The 23,301-nt window shown below is 41.1% G+C and overlaps 1 protein-coding gene and 1 pseudogene across 1 annotated transcript in view; one reads left to right on the top strand and one right to left on the bottom strand.

The window, feature by feature from the left end:
* Positions 1–23,301, bottom strand: part of Tm9sf2 (transmembrane 9 superfamily member 2) — a 51,481-nt gene that overhangs the window by 16,012 nt on the left and 12,168 nt on the right. The window contains exons 2-9 of the mRNA XM_032918391.1: positions 20,750–20,817; positions 18,348–18,441; positions 11,301–11,428; positions 7,662–7,791; positions 4,488–4,612; positions 2,729–2,840; positions 1,694–1,773; positions 664–772 (exon numbers count right to left, since the gene is read on the bottom strand). Of these exons, the coding sequence (XP_032774282.1) occupies positions 664–772; positions 1,694–1,773; positions 2,729–2,840; positions 4,488–4,612; positions 7,662–7,791; positions 11,301–11,428; positions 18,348–18,441; positions 20,750–20,817 (846 nt within the window). The remainder of the gene's footprint in view (positions 1–663; positions 773–1,693; positions 1,774–2,728; positions 2,841–4,487; positions 4,613–7,661; positions 7,792–11,300; positions 11,429–18,347; positions 18,442–20,749; positions 20,818–23,301) is intronic.
* Positions 5,709–6,411, top strand: LOC116913836 (annotated as a pseudogene).

A 23,301-nucleotide genomic window follows, 5' to 3' on the forward strand; every position in this document is an offset into this window, starting at 1 on the left:
TGCCGGCCATCTGAAGTGTGCACGCTCTCTCAATCACCCCTCACAGGGGTGAGCCAAGTGAACACACACGTGCAATGTGTACACTCCTCATTAAGAATGACATCAGTTGGAATTTCTAACTATAAGATAGTTTTATTATTAGTGTGTGTCTGTGTGGGGGTCAGAGGTCAGCTTTCCGCACTGGGTTCTGACACCTGAATTCCATTTGTCAGGCATGCACACTACAGGTTCTACTAGATGAGCTACCTCATGTTTTGTTATGGACTCAAAAACTTCTTACGTCCTTTGCCCAGTTAAGATTTCTTTCTAGATGAGTATCAACTTTATCCCAATACCATGCATGGAGTAATCTGTTTTGCCTGTTCATATCCATTAAGCCCTCAGTTTAGACTTGTTACAATAGAACGTGTTCCCTTGCCAGCTCCTCCCTCATCTTTCTCTGAACCATTTCCAGTTACTAAGTTAATCTCTACAAAAATTGCTTCACCATAGGTCTATTTGTGGCCAAGTGTTTTTGTTCATCACAAGTGTCTCTCAGTTCAATTAAGTACAGACTTCATTTTATTTGTCTATGGATTTTCTGTTTTCCTGTCTTAGATAAGGAAGGTTTCACATCTGAAATCTCTGTCGTGTCTAAAGACTAAATGAAATGTTTCCACTCACCGTAGAGTCCATCTGGTTATATCTGGCAATATCTTTATGTAGTGTGCGTAACATAATCATAGCTACCATTCCAGACAAGAAGAGGACAATAACCAAGGAATTCATTATGCTGTGGGAATAAGCACATCATGATGGAATTGCAACTTAGTCATAGAACAGCATCAAAAAACTGTTAAAACAACTCAACCAGGGCTGGGTAGTGGCCATGCCTTTAGCCCCGGCACTCATGAATGCTAGTCACTGTGCTCAGAGTCATTAGTATTACTTATGTGCACGTGTGGTATTGCAGGTTGATTTGAGGGCCACCCTAGGCAAGCCCCTTTCCACAAAACTATGTATCTGTAGCCTCTACAGCTTTATAGTCTAGGATCAGAACAACTTCTGTGTAGTCAACATTACTCGGTTAACTACCATTTCCAAGTTGCCCCAGTACATAGAGCAAGGCAACAAAGGACTGGCTTGGCCCTTCCAGACACTTCCTGATGGGCAAATTTACAGTAATCAGTGAATGTCAAAAAGGTAGTTAGCCAAGTAGAAAAAGGAGCTCTGGAGACAACAACAGCAGCTTCCTGAGCAAGCACTCTGACAGGAACGGCAGCCAGGAATATCCTCAGATGCTCTACCCCATGATCTCTAAGTCTTTCAGCATTCCCTCTCATGATGGGAGGATTTCTAGATGAAGAAACAAACTTAGAAATAGATGGCCTGCCCAGACAAACACCTCACAGCTTAAAGCATGGATTCTCATCTGTGATCATGACCCCTTTTGACAAGCCCTCATCTCTAAAAACATTTACATTACAATTCATAACCACAGCAAAATTACAGTTATAAAGTAGCAACGAACATGAAGAATCGTATTAAAGGGACACTGCATTAGGAAGATTGAGAGCCACTGGCTTAATCAGGATCTCAACTCTGGCCTGGGCTACTGAACACACTGAACAGGGAGGGCTCAGAGGAGATGAATGCTCACAGGGACAGGGGCAGAGCAAGTGGGAAGCGGAAGGCACACCAACTGCACTCTTACCTAAACCACTGAATGTGAGTGTGAGGCATAGACTCCAGAATGTAGTCCCATCTAGAGGCCCACCTGATGTTTTTCTCTTCCTGGAGAGGGAAGAAAGGAACGCTGAGCATCTTCTGACAAAGTACATTGAGAACCTGAAATTCTCTTCAATAGTTCCCTCCTGTTTAGTCAACACCTCAATTTTAACAGTAGTACCTCAGTTACTAGTGAGAATGAGGGAGTTTCAGATTTATTCAAGTCTAGTGCAAATCAGAATGAAACTAAGCAGTAAATTTAAAAACAAAACAGAACAAACAACAGCAGCAGCAACCCCCACCCCACCTCCCAGACAAACCCAAGAGGCCTGGCAACAGCTACAGCAATACTCACAGAAGTTAGTGTAGCTCTAACTATAGCTAGTACAGGTAGACTGTCAGTACCCAACTTTAGAGCTGTCTTAATTTCTTGAGAAAATAACAAACAGGGTGAGTTCTTTATATTCACCCATGATGACCAACAAGACCACAGTTAAAACCATGGAACATCGGGTAAATGCCACTTACACTGGGGTCTGACACATACTGTTTACTGTGCTGGTCTTGAAAATTAAATGCTATGCGTGGGGACATGAAACATCACAGCACCATTAGCTAGTCAGGAGAGAACTCTTCAAGCAGAGATGGACACACCCCACACCTTGGATGGTCATGTAAGAAATCCAACAGGAAACTGATGCCCTCATGCTGACTGTAAAAACCGATGGAGCTTTGACATATCTGGCATTTTCATGTCACCGTCATGCCTACCTCCTGCGGGCTGTATCTCTTAGGGTGACGCACACGAAGCACATTCTTCACTCTGTGCCTTCTTTCACTCAGACTACGACGTAGTTTCGGAATGACCATGCTGTTCGCCCACCCACAGGCTACTCTAAAAAGCAGCTCACTGAAAGCTTGGCTATTTGACGGGCTTGACCATTAGTATTTTTAATTAGGTTAAGTACTACATGTTTAAAATCAATGTCTGATTTATACTAAAGATTAAAAACAAACTCACCTCAAAACTAATAGAGTAAGTATAGGCGATTTTGATCTCCCCAGAAGCCTTGTTGCTTATATCCATGGCGGGTCCAGAGCAGTCTGGTTTGTCTATATGGGTATGTCTGAAGCTGTGGGAAGAACAGTTGGCAAGATAATAAAAATGTTCAGTTTAGAAAATGAGGTAAAATACAGGCCATAAATTTCCCCTAAATTTCACAATGTAGCTAAACATTAAAAATGACATCATTCATACCACAATACAATATTTGTCTCAAATCTGACTCTGTGTGTGCACAGGCCTGTGTGCCATAGCATGTACCTGTGTGCACAGGCACGTGTGCCATAGCATGTACGTGTGTGGGGACTGTGGAGACGTCGGGAGCCAGGCCTCCTCTTCTACTGTGGGATGAGGCTTGAACTGAGGTTTATTTAGAGAACGTATCTACAGCAGAGCCATCTCCCTGGTCCTTGTGTCACACTTCACAGCATAAACATTGATGTCACAGAAATAACCTGCTTAGCTACATACTTAAGTATAAGCATTAAAAACACTGAAGCCGGGCTGGAGAGATGGCTCAGTGGTTAAGAGCACTGACTGCTCTTCCAGAGGTCCTGAGTTCAATTCCCAGCAACCACATGGTGGCTCACGACCATCTGTAATGAGATCCCATGCCCTCTTCTGGTGTGTCTGAAGACAGCGACAGTGTACTCACATACATAAAACAAATAAATAAAAATCTAAAACACTGAAGCCCACTCCTCTTTTAAGATCCGGTCTCTCCACACTGTTTATGCTGGTCTTCATGTCTGGACTCGTGACCCTCCTGCTGGTACTGCAGGCACAAGCCACTGCACCTAGTCAATCTTATGAAAGCAAAGCCCACAGAGGGGTTTAATTTAATTGCCATCTTAGTATGTCATGTATTTTTTTTTTTTTACCACCAATAATGTGAAATGTAACAGTGGCAAAGAAAGTCATGGAAAAATATAACCCACAGCCAAAACAGGTTCATTCTCGTCTGTCTGTCTGCCTGCCGTCTGCCTCCCCCTCTCTCCCCCATCTCTCATACCGAGAGTACTCTGTAGCTGTGGCTGTCTGGGAGTCACTCTGTAGACCAGGCTGTCCTGCACCTCAGAGAACTGCCTGCCTCTGCGTCCTGAGTGCTGGGAACAGTGGGCTCCACAGGCCTGGCTCAAAACAGGTATTTTCAAGCAAACACCTCAACAACCTCAGAAGACTCCCTTGCAAACTGACATGGAGACTTTAAAATGACAGGACCAACAACCACAAGGGCCTCTGAGCAATAAAGCCATCTGTCACTGAAGAGATGCTCTTTATACTACACTGAGCCAACCACTCTGTGCTTACAACAAACCAAAAGGCTGTGAAAACTCCTGAATGGAAAACAAAGCAAAATTGGGGGTGTCAATCTGACCACTTTCCATTACAGAAAAATAACTACTACAGTTTCTCTGTACACTGAAAGGAGTTTTCACCGTAACTAATCTGCAAACGTCAGAATAATGATTAAGTAATAAGCTACTTAATCTCAAAAGATACTTTCTCTTTGGACCCGAGTTTCACTTCTATTTGTTCCTGGGAGTTGCTGAGGTATATAACCTCACTCTTTAGGGCAGGCTAGCGTGGAACTCACAATGTAACCTAGGCCACCTCACACCCACTGCAACCCTCTGCCTTAGCCTCCCACAGTGTAGGATTATAAGCTGAGCCGCCGTGCCTGGCTGTAATCGGGTGTCTGTTGTTTGTTCTTTACCTTTTTGGTTCGAGTTTAGCAGCCACTAATCTCGCTCCCATGGACCCGGTTTCAACAACGTGATATTGTATCTTGATGTCAACATGATTGAAGATGTAGAAAGTGTCTCTCTCATGGAATTCTGACTGTGAAACAGAACTCACAGTTAAAGACACAACCGCAGCTACAGGACAGTCAAGCACAGTGTCTCACAAAGGCCACAGTAACAACAGCAGAGACTCGGACGGAGGTTTAACTGCTCCCCATTACAGTGCTAAGTTTGAAGGTTGAGGTCCTCACAAGCCAAAAATTAAGGTTTAAATTTTTACATAAAATTAAATATCTGCTTAAATAATTAATATTTTCTAGCTTTTATTTAAAATGTTAAAAAAGCAACATTATGAATATGTTAGATTGTTCACATTTAAGTAAACCTTTCTAAAAATTTGTAAAACTATTCAGGTTTACAAGCAATAACCTAAGCTCCTCAGGTGCCTCTGTTCAACTTTCACAAGAGGATTAATCAATTTAAGGAGATTTACGCAAACTTAGTACATCACATCCAGTAAGAGACTAAATCAGGTTGCCTCAGTATACGGAAACCTTATACTCCCAATATTGGTAAAATAATATAAAATTAATGACTGTTGCATATTGAATTTAATAACAATTCCACATTAATGTCTGTTCAAAGACAAACAGGTTTGATAAAAAGTACATTCTAAAACTTCTGCAACACAAACTCACAAACTTCGAGACCCCTTCTGACTCCAGTGTCTCCATGTTCTTGATGCATAAGATTTATGTGTCAGACATCCTCCTGCAGAGCTCCTCCGACTCTTAGCAGTTCTTCTTACTTTTCCTTAAGACTTCTAGGTTTACGGAGATAACTTCTTACTGTGTATGTGTGGGCACATGCATGGCAGTCAGAGGACAAGCTCAGGGAGTCAGCTGTCTCCTTCTCCACAAAGGCCCTGGGAACAGAACCTTTACCTACTGAAACATCTCACTGACCCCGAGTCTAGCTTTTTTCTTTTCAAAGCAGAAAAATGTGGGCTGGAGAGATGGCTCAGTGGTAAGAGCACCAGAGGTCCTGAGTTCAATTCCCAGCAACCACATGGTGGCTCACAACCATCTGTAATGAGATCTAGTGCCCTCCTCTGGTGTGTCTGAAGAGGGCTACAGTATATTCATATACGTAAAAAGATAAACCTTAAAAAAAAAAAAACACAGCAGGGGAAGATGGCAGCGGCTGTTCCTCAGCAGGCTTGGACTGTGGAGCAGCTGAGCAGTGAGCAGCTGCCCAAGGAGGACATTATCAAGTTTCTTCAGGATCACAGTTAAGACTCGTTTCCTGCAGAGCATAAATTACCGGGAAACATAAAGAACACAACGAAAACTGCTAATAAGGACCATCTGGTTACTGCTTATCCCCATCTATTTGAAAGTAAGTGTTTCAAGGGTTCTGACTCTAAGTCAAGTATCTGGACGGGTGAAAAACATGATATATGTGATAAACCAAAAGAACCCAAGTCTGAAGAGACTCTTGATGAGGATCCACCCAAATATACAAAATCTGTTCTAAGAAAGGGCGATAAAACCAACTTTCCTGAAAAGGGAGATGTTGTTCACAGCTGGCATACAGGGACACTCCCAGATGGAATTGTTTTTGATACTAATATTCAAACAAGTTCAAAAAAGAAAAATGCCAAGCCTTTAAGCTTTAAGGTTGGCGTGGGCCAGGGTATCAGAGGATGGGATGGAGCCTCTTGACTATGAGTAAAGGAAAAAGACTGGAGATTGAACCAGAATGCGCCTATGGAAAGAAAGAAAGAAAGAACAGCCGGATGCCAAAATTCCACCAATCACCAAGCTCATTTCTGAAGTGGAATTAGTGACTGAAACCAGTACTTCAGATCAGACATCAGCAAACATAAAGACCTAATGGGGCTAATTAGAGCTGTTACTATTGTAAGGGAAGATCAACAGGAAAATTAAAAGAGTTTAAAGCTTCTTTACTTGATCTCCACTTTTGAGAAACATAACCCCTGTAACTCCCTTTAAGTCTCAGATATTTTCCTATAGCTATATAAAGTATTCAACAGAGTTGCTTTTCCTTTTACCTCATAAACTAAAGGCTCAATTAAAATGTCATGGATTGTCTTGAAGAAAAAACTGAGGGGTTGGGGATTTAGCTCAGTGGTAGAGCGCTTGCCTAGGAAGCGCAAGGCCCTGGGTTCGGTTCCCAGCTCCGAAAAAAAGAACCAAAAAAAAAAAAAAACTGAAAAATGCTTAAAAATTTATTTATTTTATGTGAGTGCTCTATCTGCATGTTTATCTGCAGGCCAGAAGAGGGCAGAGATCCCATTACAGATGGTTGTGAGCCTCTATGTGGTTGCTCTATGTGGAAGAGCAGTCAGTGCTCTTAACTACTGAGCCATCTCTCCAGGCCCTGAATCTAACTTTTTTAAATTAAAAAAACGAAACTTTTAAAAAGATTTATTCTTAGCAGGGGCATGGTGGTGTATGCCTTTGATTCCAGCACGCAGGAGGCAGAGACAGTTTGAGACCAGCCTGGTCTACCATAGAGAGAACCAGGACAGCTAGGGCTATGTGGTTGAGACCGGGCCTGCACACCTTTCAAAGAATTATTTTTATTTTTAATTATCTGCATGGGTGTATGTCTGTGTAGGACAGGCAACAGGCATGGAGTCTCTTGAGCTGAAGGGTTGTAAACCAGCTGGGAACTGAAGCTATATTCCTTGGAAGAGCAGTACATGCTGCTAACCTCTGAGCCATGGCTTCAGCCCCTAAAATAAATGTATTTTAGTGTTGTGAGAATATGTGTGTCTTGAGCACCAGACCTCTTGCAGGACAGAAGAGGACACCCGGTCTCCTGAACTATAGTGCTGGGCTTTTGTGCTGGGCCTCCAACTCAGGTCGTCTCCACAAGCTCTTAAGGTGAACCGTCCTTCCTCCAGCCCAGAACAAAGGCTTGGCCCTTCACATCACCTTCACCTCCAACCACAAGAGACTGTAAATCCTGAACCAAATCCTGAACTGAATCTGAATTATTTCATTTCTAGAGTTAACTGTGTGCAGAATTAATCTAAGTAATCTAGCGTTCATGCTTGTAACAGTTCTGTTCAAAGACTGAACTCTCCTAAGAAGCAGTGCAGTTTATCACACACTTACACTGATAACACAGGCGTCTTTCGCATGGCCTTTATCTGTAATATAACAGCCAATAGGAAATCCAGGATTACAGAACTTCTGATTGTCTTCAACCTCATAGCACCACGTAACAGGCATATTATCCACAATCCTGCGCAAGTGAGTAAAAGTCAAGTTAGTGATCTGAGTAAATGCAGCTAAGAAGCACAGCTTAAATCAGTGTCCTCATTTCATAAGCTGTAGACATCTTTAAATGCCTTACAAAATTCAACACTGTTTTCATGGAACCCATGATACACTGTAGTAAGAATACAGTTACTAGAGGCTCTGAAACTACAAATGCACGAAGAAAAGCAGTTCTGTAAATTGGCCTGCTGCAGCTGTCAATTTAATGACATCATCCAGGCACCTGAGGACAATGTCCGCCTTCAGCAGAGCTCCTGAAGCTTTAAGCAGGTGCAAACCAATGGATCTGTTCCTCAGGAGCTTTTAAGGTAAACATAAATGATGTCTACTACAGGAACTCAACAGAAGGCAAAAAGAATACATCTGCAAGATGAAATTTAACTAAAGAGTGAAGAAAAAAGTGGAAATTACAGTATTTTCTGTTAAAACTTATAAATCCAAGTAATTTATAAAAGAACATTGCTATAAAGCAAGAGAACCAAATCTTTCAAAGTTTATAGTGAAAAAAAAAAACATTAAAATAATGAAGTCTTGTGGCACTGTGAAACTACATTATAGTCTGCACATGTGGTTGCCTATGCTCAGATCACACTGCAGGATACAAAATATAAAATTAGCCAAAATATACTAGCTGTATCACAGTCATAAGACTACACTCCAGGGCATGTTTTATTTTTTAATTAATGTGCCCTAGGAACTAAAATTATGATTCTCTATTCACCCAAGGTGTATGTTAATGACCTAATAAAACATGTCTTGTCATATTTACATGCTACTTAATAGCACTCTGTGCACAAATCTTAGAATCACCTATACTATTAAGCTGTTTAATATTACACCCAAAAGACTATAACATTATAAAATATTAGAAACATAAAACAATGCTGTATAAATAATTGAAGAGTTTTGTGGGGAACTAGATAATCAGTCAGTTGCTTCAGACAGAATGAATTATGACCAGTGAGTGTATATAGGCAACATAAAATGTCTTTATGCTAGCCAACTATAATGAAAACACTACCTAAAAATTAGAGTACTGAAGTTGGGGGCAATTAGAGTTTTAAAAACAAACATTTCACTTATTTGTAATTTAATGTCTTGATTTAATAGCTATTTCAGGTATTAGAATATACTAAACAGAAAGAGAACCCCTTTGAAATAAATGTAAGAAAAAATTTAAAATAACACTTAAAATTATTGCTTTCATAATCAGGAAGCAGTATTAAATTTCTAAAAATTCAACCCTCGTTCCAATTCAGCACAGTGGTTAAGAGCATGGAAGAAGGGTCCAAAGATGACAGCGGGATGACTGGTCCCGACTTTCTACCAGAAAGAACTCTTTCCAGTGTAGAGGGCATTTTCTCCTCTACATTCCAGGACCTCTGTGTTAAACACTGACAGCAATAGGCTTTATTATAAAGAAGTTACTTTCCCAATAATTCAGTTATAAAGGTTTCTGATTAGACTGAAGTAACCAAACACATAGCAAAACTGAATGAAACTTGGCAATTAAGTCCTACTGCATAGTTTTAACACAAGCAGATCTATACAAATGAGGATTTTGCTGTTTCGAAAATTGTGCACCACTCTCCTTTGTTGAACTGGTAGGGTCTGAGATTAAATGTGCCGAAGCTATCTCAGAATCCCTTCCTACACCGTAAGCTGCTGTAAGGCTAGAAGTTCTATGTCACTGAACACTGAGTTAGTTTGAGGACAACCAGTTAAGTACAACTTTATCTTTAAAGCCTCATAAAGAACGCAGTGCAGCGCTTGCTCAGCACAGCTAAGGTGTCCATCCAGCCTCAGTAATGCAGGCACACACTGTGCTCGCTCTGATCCAGGATCCAACGGAAAGCAGAGGGACGGAGTGCACAGGGCAGCTGAGGGACGGAGTGCACAGGGCAGCTGAGGGACGGAGTGCACAGGACAGCTGGACGGAGCTCAGGTACCAGAGTGGGCTCTACAATGATGGAACTGCTCCAGCTAAGACAGTCAGCTTCAAAGATCTCTAACCCACTCTTAATGGCCTAAGTAAAAATAAAAATCACTTAACTCAGATAAGAAAACTATAACACATTAACCTTTCTCTATAATGAGGATAAAGAATTTACAATGTTCTGTAGAAAAAGAAAAATCACTGTTCACATCAGAAAATTCATACATCTATAAAAACAAATCAAATACGGACCTACAAAGGCATCGGACTTGGAAAAACACCTAGTAACAGAATAAAGTACAGAATAATACCTCAGCTTTCATATTTCCTAACAATGCCCAGCCTTTCACATACACACAGATGCAGAAATCTGAAAACATGACGGACAAACAGTGCCGCCCAGCAGGGGCCAGGACAGGATAAATGGCTGGCAGCGCTGGAGAGCTCTTGCTAGTTAATATTTTTCTGTACCACTTGAGGGTTTTTCACAAGCTTAATAATTTAGAAAGTAATCATAGCCTCCCTAAAGCAGCTTGGTACAAAGGAAGGTACTAAATCCACAGTAAGATTCTGTAAGAATTCAGTACTTTAAAAGATCTTTTAAAATTCTGAGGGGCACATTTTATTTCTGCCAATTCTGCTTAAAGTCAAGTTATGTAGTATAAACCTTCTGAAATAAAAATGTACTCAACTCAGTTTCAGTAAACCCACAACTGAGAATCAAAGCTTCCAAAAAATAGAGCGGCCTGGGGGGTCCAGGACTGAAGTCTAGAATTACAAGTCTCCATGTTCTTGATGCAGACTTAAAATCACAGAAGTTCCCAACTCAATGGCAAGAACTATTATTTAGCAGCTCTTTTCCCGTTGATGTTTAAAGCAGTCGTTTGTTTGCAACTGCCTTCACAAACTGCTTAGTAAATCTCACTAACGAACACTTCCTAACCTTGTAAACTACCTTAAATTGATTTTCTTCTTATTAACTTATTCTGGCATTAAAATGGACCTAGACTAATTGCAAAAATTAGCTCAAGATTTCTAGATGCCTTCCTGTATGGAAGCTGCTAAGGAACAAATGCTTCTGTAATCTCTCCTACCTGCAGTACTTGAATAGAACCAAGAGCCTTACACATGCCAGTCAACATTCTGCCACAAGACAGCACCAGGCACCCTAGTCTCTGCTTCTTTATCTCCAGGACCCAGTCTAGACAATCCTCAACACAAACTGTGAAGAAACTTGTTACTGTTGCAACATGGTTACAGAACATGAAGTAGATTCCATTTGTAAGAAGATGCTACTAACAAACAATAAAATCCACAGGGTTGATCCCAGCTCTTCCCTACACCCTAAATGTCTCCCGTGTTAACTACACAGGGCCAGAGAAGCAGAGCAGCAGGTCTGAGTACAGGAAGCACCTCACATAGTCACTGCTCTGGCATGAACAGAAGTCTGTAACATATTAAACCTACAATTTAGTCTCTGTAGACAATGATACAGAAATTTCATCTTCAAAGCCCCAACCACTACACCTCTCTCTCACCAGTGATGCTGATAGTTCAGTAGCATGCTTTTTTTCAAGAAGTCTAACTTCTGTTTGTCTTCAGCCTTCTCTGTATGGTATGTTTTCGTACAAACGAGCTTACAGGTTTCCTCCTTATTAAATGTAAACTGTATAAAAAGAAAGCAGAGGGTACATTAATAAAAATTATGCAAATAGATACAGGTTTTTCCTGAGATAACAGATAGTTTAAGTCACCAGTACTGGTGATAAAAATCTGAACTGCACCGCAGCTCACTCAGTTACTTCAACTCGCTTCTCCATAAAGGCTCCAAGTTTTCTTATCCTAAGTTTTTCCTTTGTGGTCTGATAACTTCAATCTATTCATCTTCTACATGTAAATGTGATCTAGAAGAAAAAGGCAGAACATTTCCCCAGCGGTACCTTCTACACTTCTGGAGCTGATGGCTTCTAGTAACAAGGACCCAAGATTTCTGTGCTAGCATCCAAGTGAACAGGAACCAATCAAGTGCCCCTAATGTTCCCTAGAAGACTCAGAAGTGACCACACTGCCACATTTGAATATCTAAAATCAAAGCAAACATGACCCTTTACTCAAGTTTAAAGACTGCTAATTTTCAGGGTTCTATATATACTTAAGGTAAAATTAAAAATTAGTAACCAAATTTAAAAACTAGAGGTTCCTCCAATATTCAGTCCAGATTTTACATCACACACAGACACATGCACACACTCGCACACACCACTCACACAAGTTTAATAATAGGTTCATGATGTTTTACTGGGAGCATTTAAGTCTTAATTTTAAAAATGCTATTCATTGGGCTGAGGGGTAAGGAGTAGAGCACACTGCCGAGTGTAAGCCTGAGGCTCTGACTCAACATCCAGTACAAAACAAAACAAAACAAACAAAACAAACCCCCTATACACATCTTCATATTTTCAGAAGGCTGTGACATATCAACTACACAAATACATCACAATAATTTTTAATACAAAAACTATGTTTTGCTAGGTGGTGGTGGCACATGCCTTTAATCCCAGGACTCAGAAGGCAGAGGCAGGTGGATCTCTGAGTTTGAGGCTAGCCTGATCTACACAGTAAATTCCAGGATAGCCAAGACTACACAGAGAAATCCTGTCTCCAAAAACAAAAGAAAAAATTGTGTTTTGTTTTTAAACAGTCTACTTGACTTGCGATTTTTGATTTGTTTTTGAAACAAGGTCTTCTATCTAAGCCCCCCCCCCCAAGTGCTGGGATCCCTATAGGTGTGCACTAACAGCTGCTCGTGGCCCACTTCTGTATGCTACTTATTAACATCCCTACACCAACCTACTGAGGGGATGCTTAAGTGCAGCCCACTGCTGCCACCTGTCAGCCAACAGTTTAATTCTCACCATGCCATTACCTCCATCTAAAACACAGTATTGTAGCATTATTTTGAACCTTAAGGTTCTTTTCTTTTCTTTTCTCTTTTCTTTTTTTCGGAGCTGGGGACCGAACCCAGGGCCTTGTGCTTGCTAGGCAAGTGCTCTACCACTGAGCCAAATCCCCAACCCCCATTTTTAAAAAGTGAAAAGTAGTATAAAAGTACTAATATGACAGAATGAGAGGCATAGAGGTCCAACTTAGATAAGGGGAGATAAACATTATCTGCTATCAGCAATCCAACAGCTGTAAGTCTTACACCTCCATCTAATAGGTGGGAACTGGATTTAGCTGACTCAACTTTTGTGCTCAACTGTAAAGGAAAATTAAAGAGACAGTGAGCAAGTGGGTGTCTTACACATGTGCATTTTACACATGTGCAGCACAAGAAGCCCATGAGCTAACATCAGACATTGTCTTCTATGGCTCTCTTTAGTTTTGAACAGGCTGTCAGCAAACATGGAGCTCATCGACTCACAGTTCCAGGGTCTCTGTGCTCCCCAACTGGGGTTGTAGGTGCTGACACGCCCAGCGCTGAGGGCACAGAGCCGCAGCTGTCGTGCCTGTAATGCTCCCACGCTCTATCTGCATGCTTTATACTCATCAGTTCCACCAATAAATGTATATGCTTGGTACAAATGAGAAAAATCAAGGCATTAAAGACACAAACAAAGAAATGCCAGTCAGGATCTGCCCTAAAAGGGTTGAGCTGTAAGAATGTTGCTCTCCTTATGTTTAGTTGGGAATTATGTACTTTACATCACTGCTGTGGATTTAACAGTACTTTGTACTTCTATGTGTATGTCTGTATCCCACATGCATGCTCACTCAGGCCAGAGGTTGGATCCTCTGGGACTAGAGTTACAGACAAGCTGTAAGCTGTGGGTGCTGGGAATCAAACCAGGTCCTCTGAAAGCACAGGAGTACTTTTAACTGCTGAGCTGTTATTAGATGGCAAAGAAGCCAACTCCCCTTTGCGACACACAAGCTCAATTTTGTCCTATTTTATTTAACTGTAGTGTATTGTGTGGTGCATATGCATGCAGAGAGGTGTTGGTGTACCTATAAGCACACACATGGTGGGCAGGAGGTGTCTTGTTTTATCACTCTCCATATTATAAAATACACACCTTTAATTTTAGTGTCCATGTGCCAAATGTGTGCAAGTACCACAATAGCCAGAAGAGGGCATGAGATGTCCCAAATTTACTCTTCTGTTTTATCTGCCTTAGGAAATGGAAACCCCAGTCTATATCCTACTCCTTAGCTAATTCTCTCAGCTCTACTTCCAAAACAATAAGCTGATTCTAAGAGTACAACCAAGTCACACTCTCCTCCCTAAGGTCTAAACCACCACCAAACCCTATCTGGATAGCTGTAAAATCTGACTGGGTTTTCTCCTTACACTCTCCAGTCTGTTCTCAATACGCCCCAATAGTGAGCAACAATCTCCCATCTTTCTCAGATGTGAAGCGGCCAAAGTTTTAGTCACTGTTGTTTCTCATGGTGGTAAGGCTTGAACCCAGAGCCTCAAGCATGCTACAAGGGCTCTAACCTCAACTGTGCTCGCTCCTCTCTCACCAGTCTCCATCACTCCCGTGCTCAGGCTGTACTCCCTTCTTTGTGCACCTTGACTATCCCAGGCTGTCCACCCCTGGGGACCTGCCATCTGCTGTCTGCTCTACAACACCTTCCTAGGCACTTACTTGTGTGGCTTATTCCTTCCCTTACTTTTAAGGTCTGGTATCAATGTCATCTCAGTGAGACTTTCTACATTTACATTTAATGTCACCTCTCAGTAAGTCTTATCTAAAATGACAAACTTTCTGTCCGCATTGTTTTACTTTTGGGAATTCTTTCCCAAGTAACTGACACACTGTACACTTTAGTTATCTCCAGGTTCCTCCAAGCCATCAAGACCAAAGATCCACAAAGGCCAGGGATTTCTTTTGTCCTGTCCACCGTTACATTCTCCATCTGTAGCAGTGCCTGGGGCACACAAAAAGTAGCTAACTCTCAAACGCTGGCCCAGTGAACGGAAGCATCAGTGAGCGAGTGTTTACATGTACATGAGGTTTTATGATCCACACACTGTCTTAAACTGCACTTTTCCTGACCTAAACAGATGTCACAGAAAAAGGTGACAAGACAGCCTTCAGATGGCTGCAGCCTCTCACTTTCCTTTACTATAGACTTAAATAGAGTAAAAACATCTAGAAATAAAACACAGAAGGATCAAAACGAAATTAAGGCACACTGCCTAGCCAGGCGGTGGTTGTGCTTGCCCTTTAGTCCTGGCACTTGGGAGGCAGATGTAAGGAAAGTTCAAGGCCAGCCTGGTGAGTTCCAAATTCACCTACAGAAGTGAGTTCCAAAATAGCCAAGGCTACATAGACAAACTCTGTATTGAAAAACAAAAAACAGGGCTGGAGAGATGGCTCAGTGGTTAAGAGCACTGACTGCTCTTCCAGAGGTCCTGAGTTCAACTCCCAGCAACCACATGGTGGCTCACGACCATCTGTAATGGGATCCGATGCCCTCTTCTGGTGGGTTTGAAGACAGATAAAGTTTACTCAAATACAAAAAATTTAAAAAAAAAAAAAAAAAAAGATGGTTTGTTAAACTTAGCAAAAACCCTGTTTAAAAAAAAAAAAAAAAGAAAAACAAAAAACAGGGGTTGGGGATTTAGCTCAGTGGTAGAGCACTTGCCTAGCAAGTGCAAGGCCCTGGGTTCAGTCTTCAGCTCCGGAAAAGAAAAACAAAACAAAACAAAACAAAACAAAAAAACAAAAACAAAAAAAGGGGGTGGTTAGGCTATAGCTTATCTTTCAAAATAAATTCAGGCTTCTTAATCAAAGCTGCATTCCAAAATAATAGGACCCATACATTTGAAAAATCATTTATGGTTGGTTTAGAATGAAACTCTTATTGCCCAACACCACGTTTTCATGTTGTAGTCTTCAAGAATCACTTTAAATTTGGAATTGAGAACTTAACACTTTTTGAGCTGGGAGACAGGATCTTGCTAGGTAGCCCAGGATAACCTGGGACTACCTTTAGCATCCCCAGAGACATATGTGCCACCATGCCTTGCTTAACACAGACCTTGACCCTAAAAGTTTCTGAAAAACATGAAAAATGCTGGGTACACATCTTTCTCTATTTAAGAATCCTTCTGCTCTTTTACCTCAACTCCCAGGACATGAGATTAAATCTAAAAATTCCCAGGACCCGAGGGTCTTACATGCATTTAGAAGTGTCAAGGATGAGCTCCTACTAGAGAGTTTGTACAACAGCTTACACCTGTCTGCACCTGTTGTGCACCTGTCTGTCCCTGGCAGTGTAAGATCCCCTAAGCAGAGACCTGGCTGCCTGCCACTTCTACTGGGATTAAAGGCATGGGCCACCTCTGCCAGGTTCATTCCACTTTCTAGGGCCAGCACCACGTAACAGAGATACCACATTAATATTAAGTTGTCTGTGTACTTTCACAGATAGTCCCGACAATACCCTCTACTACAAATGAATGCAACTGCTATCAAAGTAATCTCTCAAACTCGTAACAGAGAATTATTGCTTGATGCCCCCCAGACACTGAATTCTTCCCAGTAACTTCATTCCCAAAAGTCTTCAACTGTCTTTCAAAATAATTTAAAACTGACGTTTTTTTAGAGCAGAGGATTACAAATTAGATTACTTGAAGAAGATTTATGGTTTAAAATGAAACTATAGGGGCTGCAGAGATGGCTCAGTGGTTGGGAGCACTGGCTGTTCTTCCAGAGGACCCAGGTTTGGTTCCCAGCATCCACATGGCACCTCATAACCATCTGTAGCCAGTTCCAGAGAACCCAATGCCATTTTCTGGCCCCCATAGCCACTGCACAAACATGGTACAGACATACATGCAAGCAAAAGCATCCACACACTTAAAATGAAAATAAACAAATCATTAAAAGAACTGTAGTGGAGCAAACTTATCCAGGTTCTATCTTTCTGCGCCCAAGGCCTCACAAAATAGGTTCTGAACTGAGGGGGAGTGAGATGGCTACCGGGAAGACACAGGCCCACGGATTAGCTAGAGGAGGCTTCATGTAGTGAAGTGCCAAGAAACAGGAAGAGCCTGGTGAAAAGAAAGCGAGGGGCTAAGGTAGAATCTGAGCTGCAGAAAGGAAAATGGGAAGTCAGGTGAGGCAGCGTGGGCCGAGGAATACCCGGGATCAGTCAGATGACAGCATCACAGGAAAGTTCTAGCAGGGTCAAACACCCAAGGAAGCAGAGAAGGAACAATGCAGAGTGCAGAATACATTAAAGTAAATGTGTGTGTGTATAAAATATACATTAATATATTAATACATTAAATACATAACAGCCTAATTGTATTTATATCAACTTGTATGTATGTACAAATCTTCAGGAAACGTTAAAAAGAAACTTACACAGAACTAAGGGAGGAGACTTACTTTTCATTTTATAGTCTTCCACACCACTAAATTATTTATACAATGATATATTGTAATTATAAACATCTTAATTTTGTACAGTAGAAGACAACATATAAAATGACCAGAGGATTGCTTAATATGGGAGATTAAGTTTAAAAGATCAAAGCTTAAAAAGGAGATGATTACGGGAAATGATGAAGTCCATATATCGAAGAGAATATGCAGTTTCATTTACCTGGAGTCCTAAAAAATGTATGTGATGTTTCAAAGGAACCCTTTTTGTTTCTGAGACAGGTCTCAGGTCATTCAGGCGGCTGAGGACGACATTCGAACTTCCTGCTCTCACCCTGAGTGCTGGGATTACAGGCCTGTGCTACCAAGCTAGGTTTTGTGGTCTGAGGACAGACTCCAGGCCATTGTACACGGTTTAAAAAAGCACTGTAAACAGGCTATATCCCATCCCTCAAAAATACTTTTAATGATTCAGAAAGTTAAGCTAAATAACCCAAGACTAAAAGAAATGAAAATTAAAAATCTCTTTAAAATGTCAATAGAGAAGCCCAGGCAATGTCACTCTTGGGGATGAAGGAAATCACAGACACTGTTCAGAAAGAAAGGGAGACAAAGTAAAGAGACAACCTTCCATGACTGGAAACTAGTGTGAGGCACACTGCACAGTGAGCAGAGGCCTCCACATTGTGCATCACAGCACTAGAACAGGCCTATCAATGATACACTATGTAAGGAAGAAGGGTCTTTCTAAATCATGGCTTTAAGAAATTACTACTGTATATATATACAAACACACGCACACACAGGAAGGAAGGAAGGAAGGAAGGAAGGAAGAAGGAAGGAAAGAAGGAAGGAAGGAAGAAGGAAGGAAGGAAGGAAGGAAGGAAGAAGGAAGGAAGGAAGGAAGGAAGGAAGGAAGAAGGAAGGAAGGGAGGTTAGTTATTCATGGATGCAAACTACAGCAATTGCTCCTTACTGTGAGATCTAAGTTATTTGTGACAATTCTCAAACAAGAACAAAAAAGAAATCTCCAAAGTTACGAGTAAGAAATTTTTATTTGGGGTTGGGGATTTAGCTCAGTGGTAGAGCGCTTGCCTAGCAAGCGCAAGGCCCTGGGTTCGGTCCCCAGCTCCAAAAAAAAGAAAAGAGAAAAAAAATTTTTTTTATTTAACACCAAATACAAACCTTGTATGGTGAGGGTTCAATTCTTTCCCCGAATAATACCTGACCAAGATTTTCAGATGGGCGTTTTCCTTCTGATGCTTGGCAAAAATCAAACCTGAGGAAACAACATCAACATTTAGACATTGAAGGAAAAAAACAAAACAAAAAACCCAAATAACAGTGAGGTAAAAGCTACTGGCCAATCTTGAAAGATTCCTTAGCAGTTCTTTAAATGAGGAAGGTGCTTATATTTAAGTCTCAAGCGTCACAATTCCTACCAGAACCAGAAATATTTTACATATTACATTCTACATATAAGGCTTTTAAAAAATCTACAAATCATATCTTATTCCTGTGAAGTTTAATTATATATTATAATATATAACTACATATTATCATAACTATATATGATATATAATCATATAACTATATATAATATATGCTATATATTATATCTTTATTCTTCAGGCTTTTTTTCAGGATTAATCTTTTGTTGTAACTTTTATTCGAATCTTTTCATAGGACAAATTTACAGAAGACTATCAGTCTTACACCTACAGATATGGTGCCTGACATCCTTTCACTACGAGAACTCAGAAGGAAGGAAAAGCACATTCAGGATCTTATGATTCTCTTCTTTAATTTCTTTGTGTATTACAGTCAGCTTTAGTGAAATTTGGTTTCAATATGATCACTCAATTCAATTTTGTCACAGAAAATTATAGGGCATTCATTAAGAAATAACATGGGGGTTATGTGAGACTATTATAATGGCCACAGGACAGTGAGATACTTAAGAGGAAGATGAATTTCAAAAATTACAAAACACTCCCAAACATGGATCAGATCCAGATTTTTCCTAACAAGAACAAAGATTCAAGAAAACATGTTGACTCCTTAACAGAACAACCAGAGACTAAAAAAGCAATGACTTTTTCTCAGGCCCTGTATGAGTTAGGCAGACAACTCAGGGCTTTTGTACTCCTTTCTTATGTATACTTGGGCAGAGAGGCTCTTTTGGGGTAATAGCTTTTGTATATGCTTCTTTGTATAGCAAACATCGCCTTTAAAACTCTATGCACAATGGAAAGACAAGTCAATTAGAGTCTAGGAACTATGTAACAACCAATATGGACTACAGAAGTTAAATAATCATAGGGTTTTTTTTTGTTTTTTTGCAGCACACTTCATAACATAACACACAACAAAATCCACACCTTGGAAGAAGATAGTGTGTGTGTGTGTGTGTGTGTGTGTGTGTGTGTGTGTGTGTGTGTGTGTCTTATGTATCTATGTAATGGCTCAATGGGTAGCACCCGTCACAGAGCTTGACCAGCTCAGCGCAATCAAGCGCAGTCATGTACAGGCAGAAGACCCCTGACTCCACAGACACACCTCACACACGAGACAGTAACAATTTAAAACATCTGGAAATGGAATGCTTATAAGTAAGCAATCGGTAAACAACTGCGCTATACATAATGCCTGCAGGTTGCAAGGAAGACGGCAATGACTGCGCACTGCCGTGACAGTTGTGAGGACACTCACTATTGAGGAGGACGAGAAAGACGCTTATTGCTGTGTAACATGAAACTACGCAGGCTGGTTACACACATTCAAATATTTGGGGAAAAAAGTGCTTCAAACAAAACAGTGGTTCTTTCTGGCAACAACACAAAGGAGAATTCTTTTAAAATGTATGGAAAAGGCTGGAGAGATGGCTTAGCTTTTTCTCAGGACCTGGGTTCAAGTCCCAGCACCAAAGTGGCAGCTTACAACCATTTCTATCTCCAGTTCTAGGGCATCTGATGCCCTCTTCTGCCCCAAAGCAAGGCATCTGTGTGGTGACAGACATTTGGATAGGTAAAACACCCATATACATAAATAAAAATAAAAAGAACAAAATTACATCTTTATGGTCAGATAAAAAAGGAAAATCATTGTTTCACTGATGTATGTTACACTGCAAAGCGACATAACAGACACGTCTGTTTTCTCCAGTACGATTCGTGTTTGTTCGCACGTGTGCTGGCACCCATGGGAGCAGATGCAGGATCCTCTGCAACCAGAGTCCCAGACACTGGCAGCCATCAGTGGTGCTGAGCACTGAGTCTGGGTCCTCTGAAGGAACAGCGTGTGCGCTCACCTGCTGAGCCATCTCGTTAGCCCCAGGACAGCATGTCTTGTCTCAAAGTGTTTCCAAACTAGGTACTGTGGTGTACTCCTGCAATCCCAACACTTGAGAGGCTAAGGCAGGAGATGTGCCAAGAGTGTGTACCAGGTAGGGTTAAAGTAACAGCCCATCTCCATCAACTCTACCCAATCATCCAGGTCCTATGCATTTAGGAAGTGAATAAAGTTCTAAATACAAAATTCTGATGAGCCACATAAACATTTATATAAAACCAAGCTGGGAAACTTACGCTGTATATTCATAAGGAAGAACAGACTCCACTGAATCAAGCCGGTTAACAAACAGTTCTATCTCAGCCTGAAATGAGGAAGCACAGGATTAGAACACGAACCCTGAAGACAGACACAAGTCATGCTTGGAACTGAAAAAAATATGCTACATGCTTGAAATATTAAACTATTCTTTAGCAAATATGTTCAATTAACATATTATATTCATTTAAAACATACCTATATAACTTTTACAGATATAAATATCTTTAATATTGCTAATGCTTTTGAAATTCTAAATTTTCTAAAATATTAAGTATCTTAAAAAGCATTATTTATTGAATTGTTTTTAAATGTTTGGTTTCCAAATTCAGTACTTTTACACCACAATAATTTTTATTTTAGGGAATGGAGAGAAAGGTAGGAGGGTATACTGTTCTTGCAGAGGGACAAAGTTCAGTTCCTAGCACCCCTGCTAGTTCAGGTCACAGCCACCTTTATCTCCAGCTCCAGATTGGACACTCTCATCTGGCCTCTCAGAGCACACACACACACACACACACACACACACACACACACACACACACACACAAACACACACACACACACACACAAACACATCGCCTAGAGAGTAATGTCTGTTCCAGAACAGCCAAAGCAAGAGAAACCTTGTCTAGATAGATAGATAGATAGATAGATAGATAGATAGATAGATAGATAGATAGATAGATATGCATTTTAAAAAAAAAGATATTTTGCTGAGCAGTAGTGGCCCACACCTTGAATTCCAGCAGTCCAATGGATCTCTGTGAGTTCAAGGCTAGCCTGGTCTACAAAGCAAATTCCAGGACAGCCAGAACTACACAGAGAAACCTTGTCTTGAAAAACCAAAGAAAAAGAAATGCTGCCCCACTGGTTGGAATTTTCTCAATTAGCCGCACTGTGAGTGGTTGCTTATGTGTACTCTTAAGCAGCCAAGAGGACCACATGGTCTAACTGTGGAGGGCAGTTGTGATCCATCTGAGAATGGCATGCTACAACTAGTAACAGAGAAGACATTTAGGAGGATGAAATCAAGTTCAACACAAAGGAGAGGAGAAAAGTTTCAACTACCTATGAAACATGATTTAAATGGCATTTTCCTACTAACGTTTTCAAAATTTCTCCTAGATATTAGAAGCCTCCCAGTAAGCCATTTTTGCCCTGAAATACTTTTGGTGATTAAACAAAAGTTAAGAGATACTTAGTTGGCCAAGTACCATCATTGAGATAAGGCTGCTGTGGCTGCTCTGGGTGAATTCAAGAGGCTGCCAAGAGTGGCAGAAAGTCACACTGTTGTGCTGATCTAACCAGCATTCAGCACTTGCTAACACCCACCCCCTAAAAAGTGAGACAAGAAATGCAATTGCAATGTAAACAGGCCAACAGGTCAGCTCAGCAGGGAAAGTGCCCGTTATGTGAGCAAGAGGAAAGACCTGAGTAGCTTGTCCAGATCCTGGGGTGGAAGGAAGGAGTCAGCTCCTGAAAATAGTCCCTGAATGCTACACGCTTGCCTCTCCCTACTAATAATAAGAAAGAACTCAAGTAACAAAGTAAACATAGCAGACCAAAGCAGAGACTGTGGGCCAGACTGCCTGGGTTCTTATTAACTGTGTGATTTGGGTCAAATCATTTAACATGTCAGGTTCCTCAGGTTTCTCCTTATCTACAAAACGATGGTAATATCTATCTTGTAGGGCTATGTTAGGCTACTAGTTGCCATTTTATGAAGTATTCTGAACAGTGCCTAACTGCCAAAATACAGACAAAAGAGTGATATGACTAGCAGGAAGAATCTACTAAGATTGCTGTGTTCACCCACTAGATGGATGCCTAAAGATACTGTGGTCCGTTTTAAACAGCTTCACAGGCAGACTGTATACTTCTCAAAGGGGGAAAGCCTTTAATCACAGCACTCAGGAGCCAGGGCCGGGTCAGGCAGATCGATCTCTGCAAGTTTAAGGCCAGCCTCGTCTACAAAGTAAGTTTCAGGACAGCCAGGCCTACACAAAGAAACCTTGTGTGTATGGGTGTGGGGTGTGGGGTGTGGGGCGGGGTGGGGGTGGGGGCTTGGAGGGGCAGTACTGTCTCCAACGCTAAAAAATATGTCTTTTTTAAAAAAGCCAGGGGCCATTTCAGCTAAAAAATGACAGGACATTTCAGCATCACAGAATGCTTGAGTAATACATGCAACCATTGTCAAGACAAAGCCTCTAGCTGATGACTTACTCAGTCAAAATAATTTCACTACCACTGTTATGAAGACACATCCAAATCCAAACTCTAACACCTAATACAGAAAAGGAGCTGGTTTTCACCTTCAGACTTCTCCTGAGGAATGAATTATATTCACATGACTGGTAGTTTTCAGTGTCAAGATCTGCAGGCCTACTCTGCTGTACACAATACAAGCCGACCACCACCACCACGCACAGCCTCTTCACAGCCTTGCTCTGGGAGGCGACGACACCAAGGCTGGGGGTCTTGGCAGGCTCCTTCCCCCGTGTCTCGGTTTTCTATTCTGAAGACTGAA

The sequence above is a fragment of the Rattus rattus genome, chromosome 12 (genome assembly GCF_011064425.1).
Source record: "Rattus rattus isolate New Zealand chromosome 12, Rrattus_CSIRO_v1, whole genome shotgun sequence".
In the NCBI taxonomy this organism is placed as follows: domain Eukaryota; kingdom Metazoa; phylum Chordata; class Mammalia; order Rodentia; family Muridae; genus Rattus; species Rattus rattus.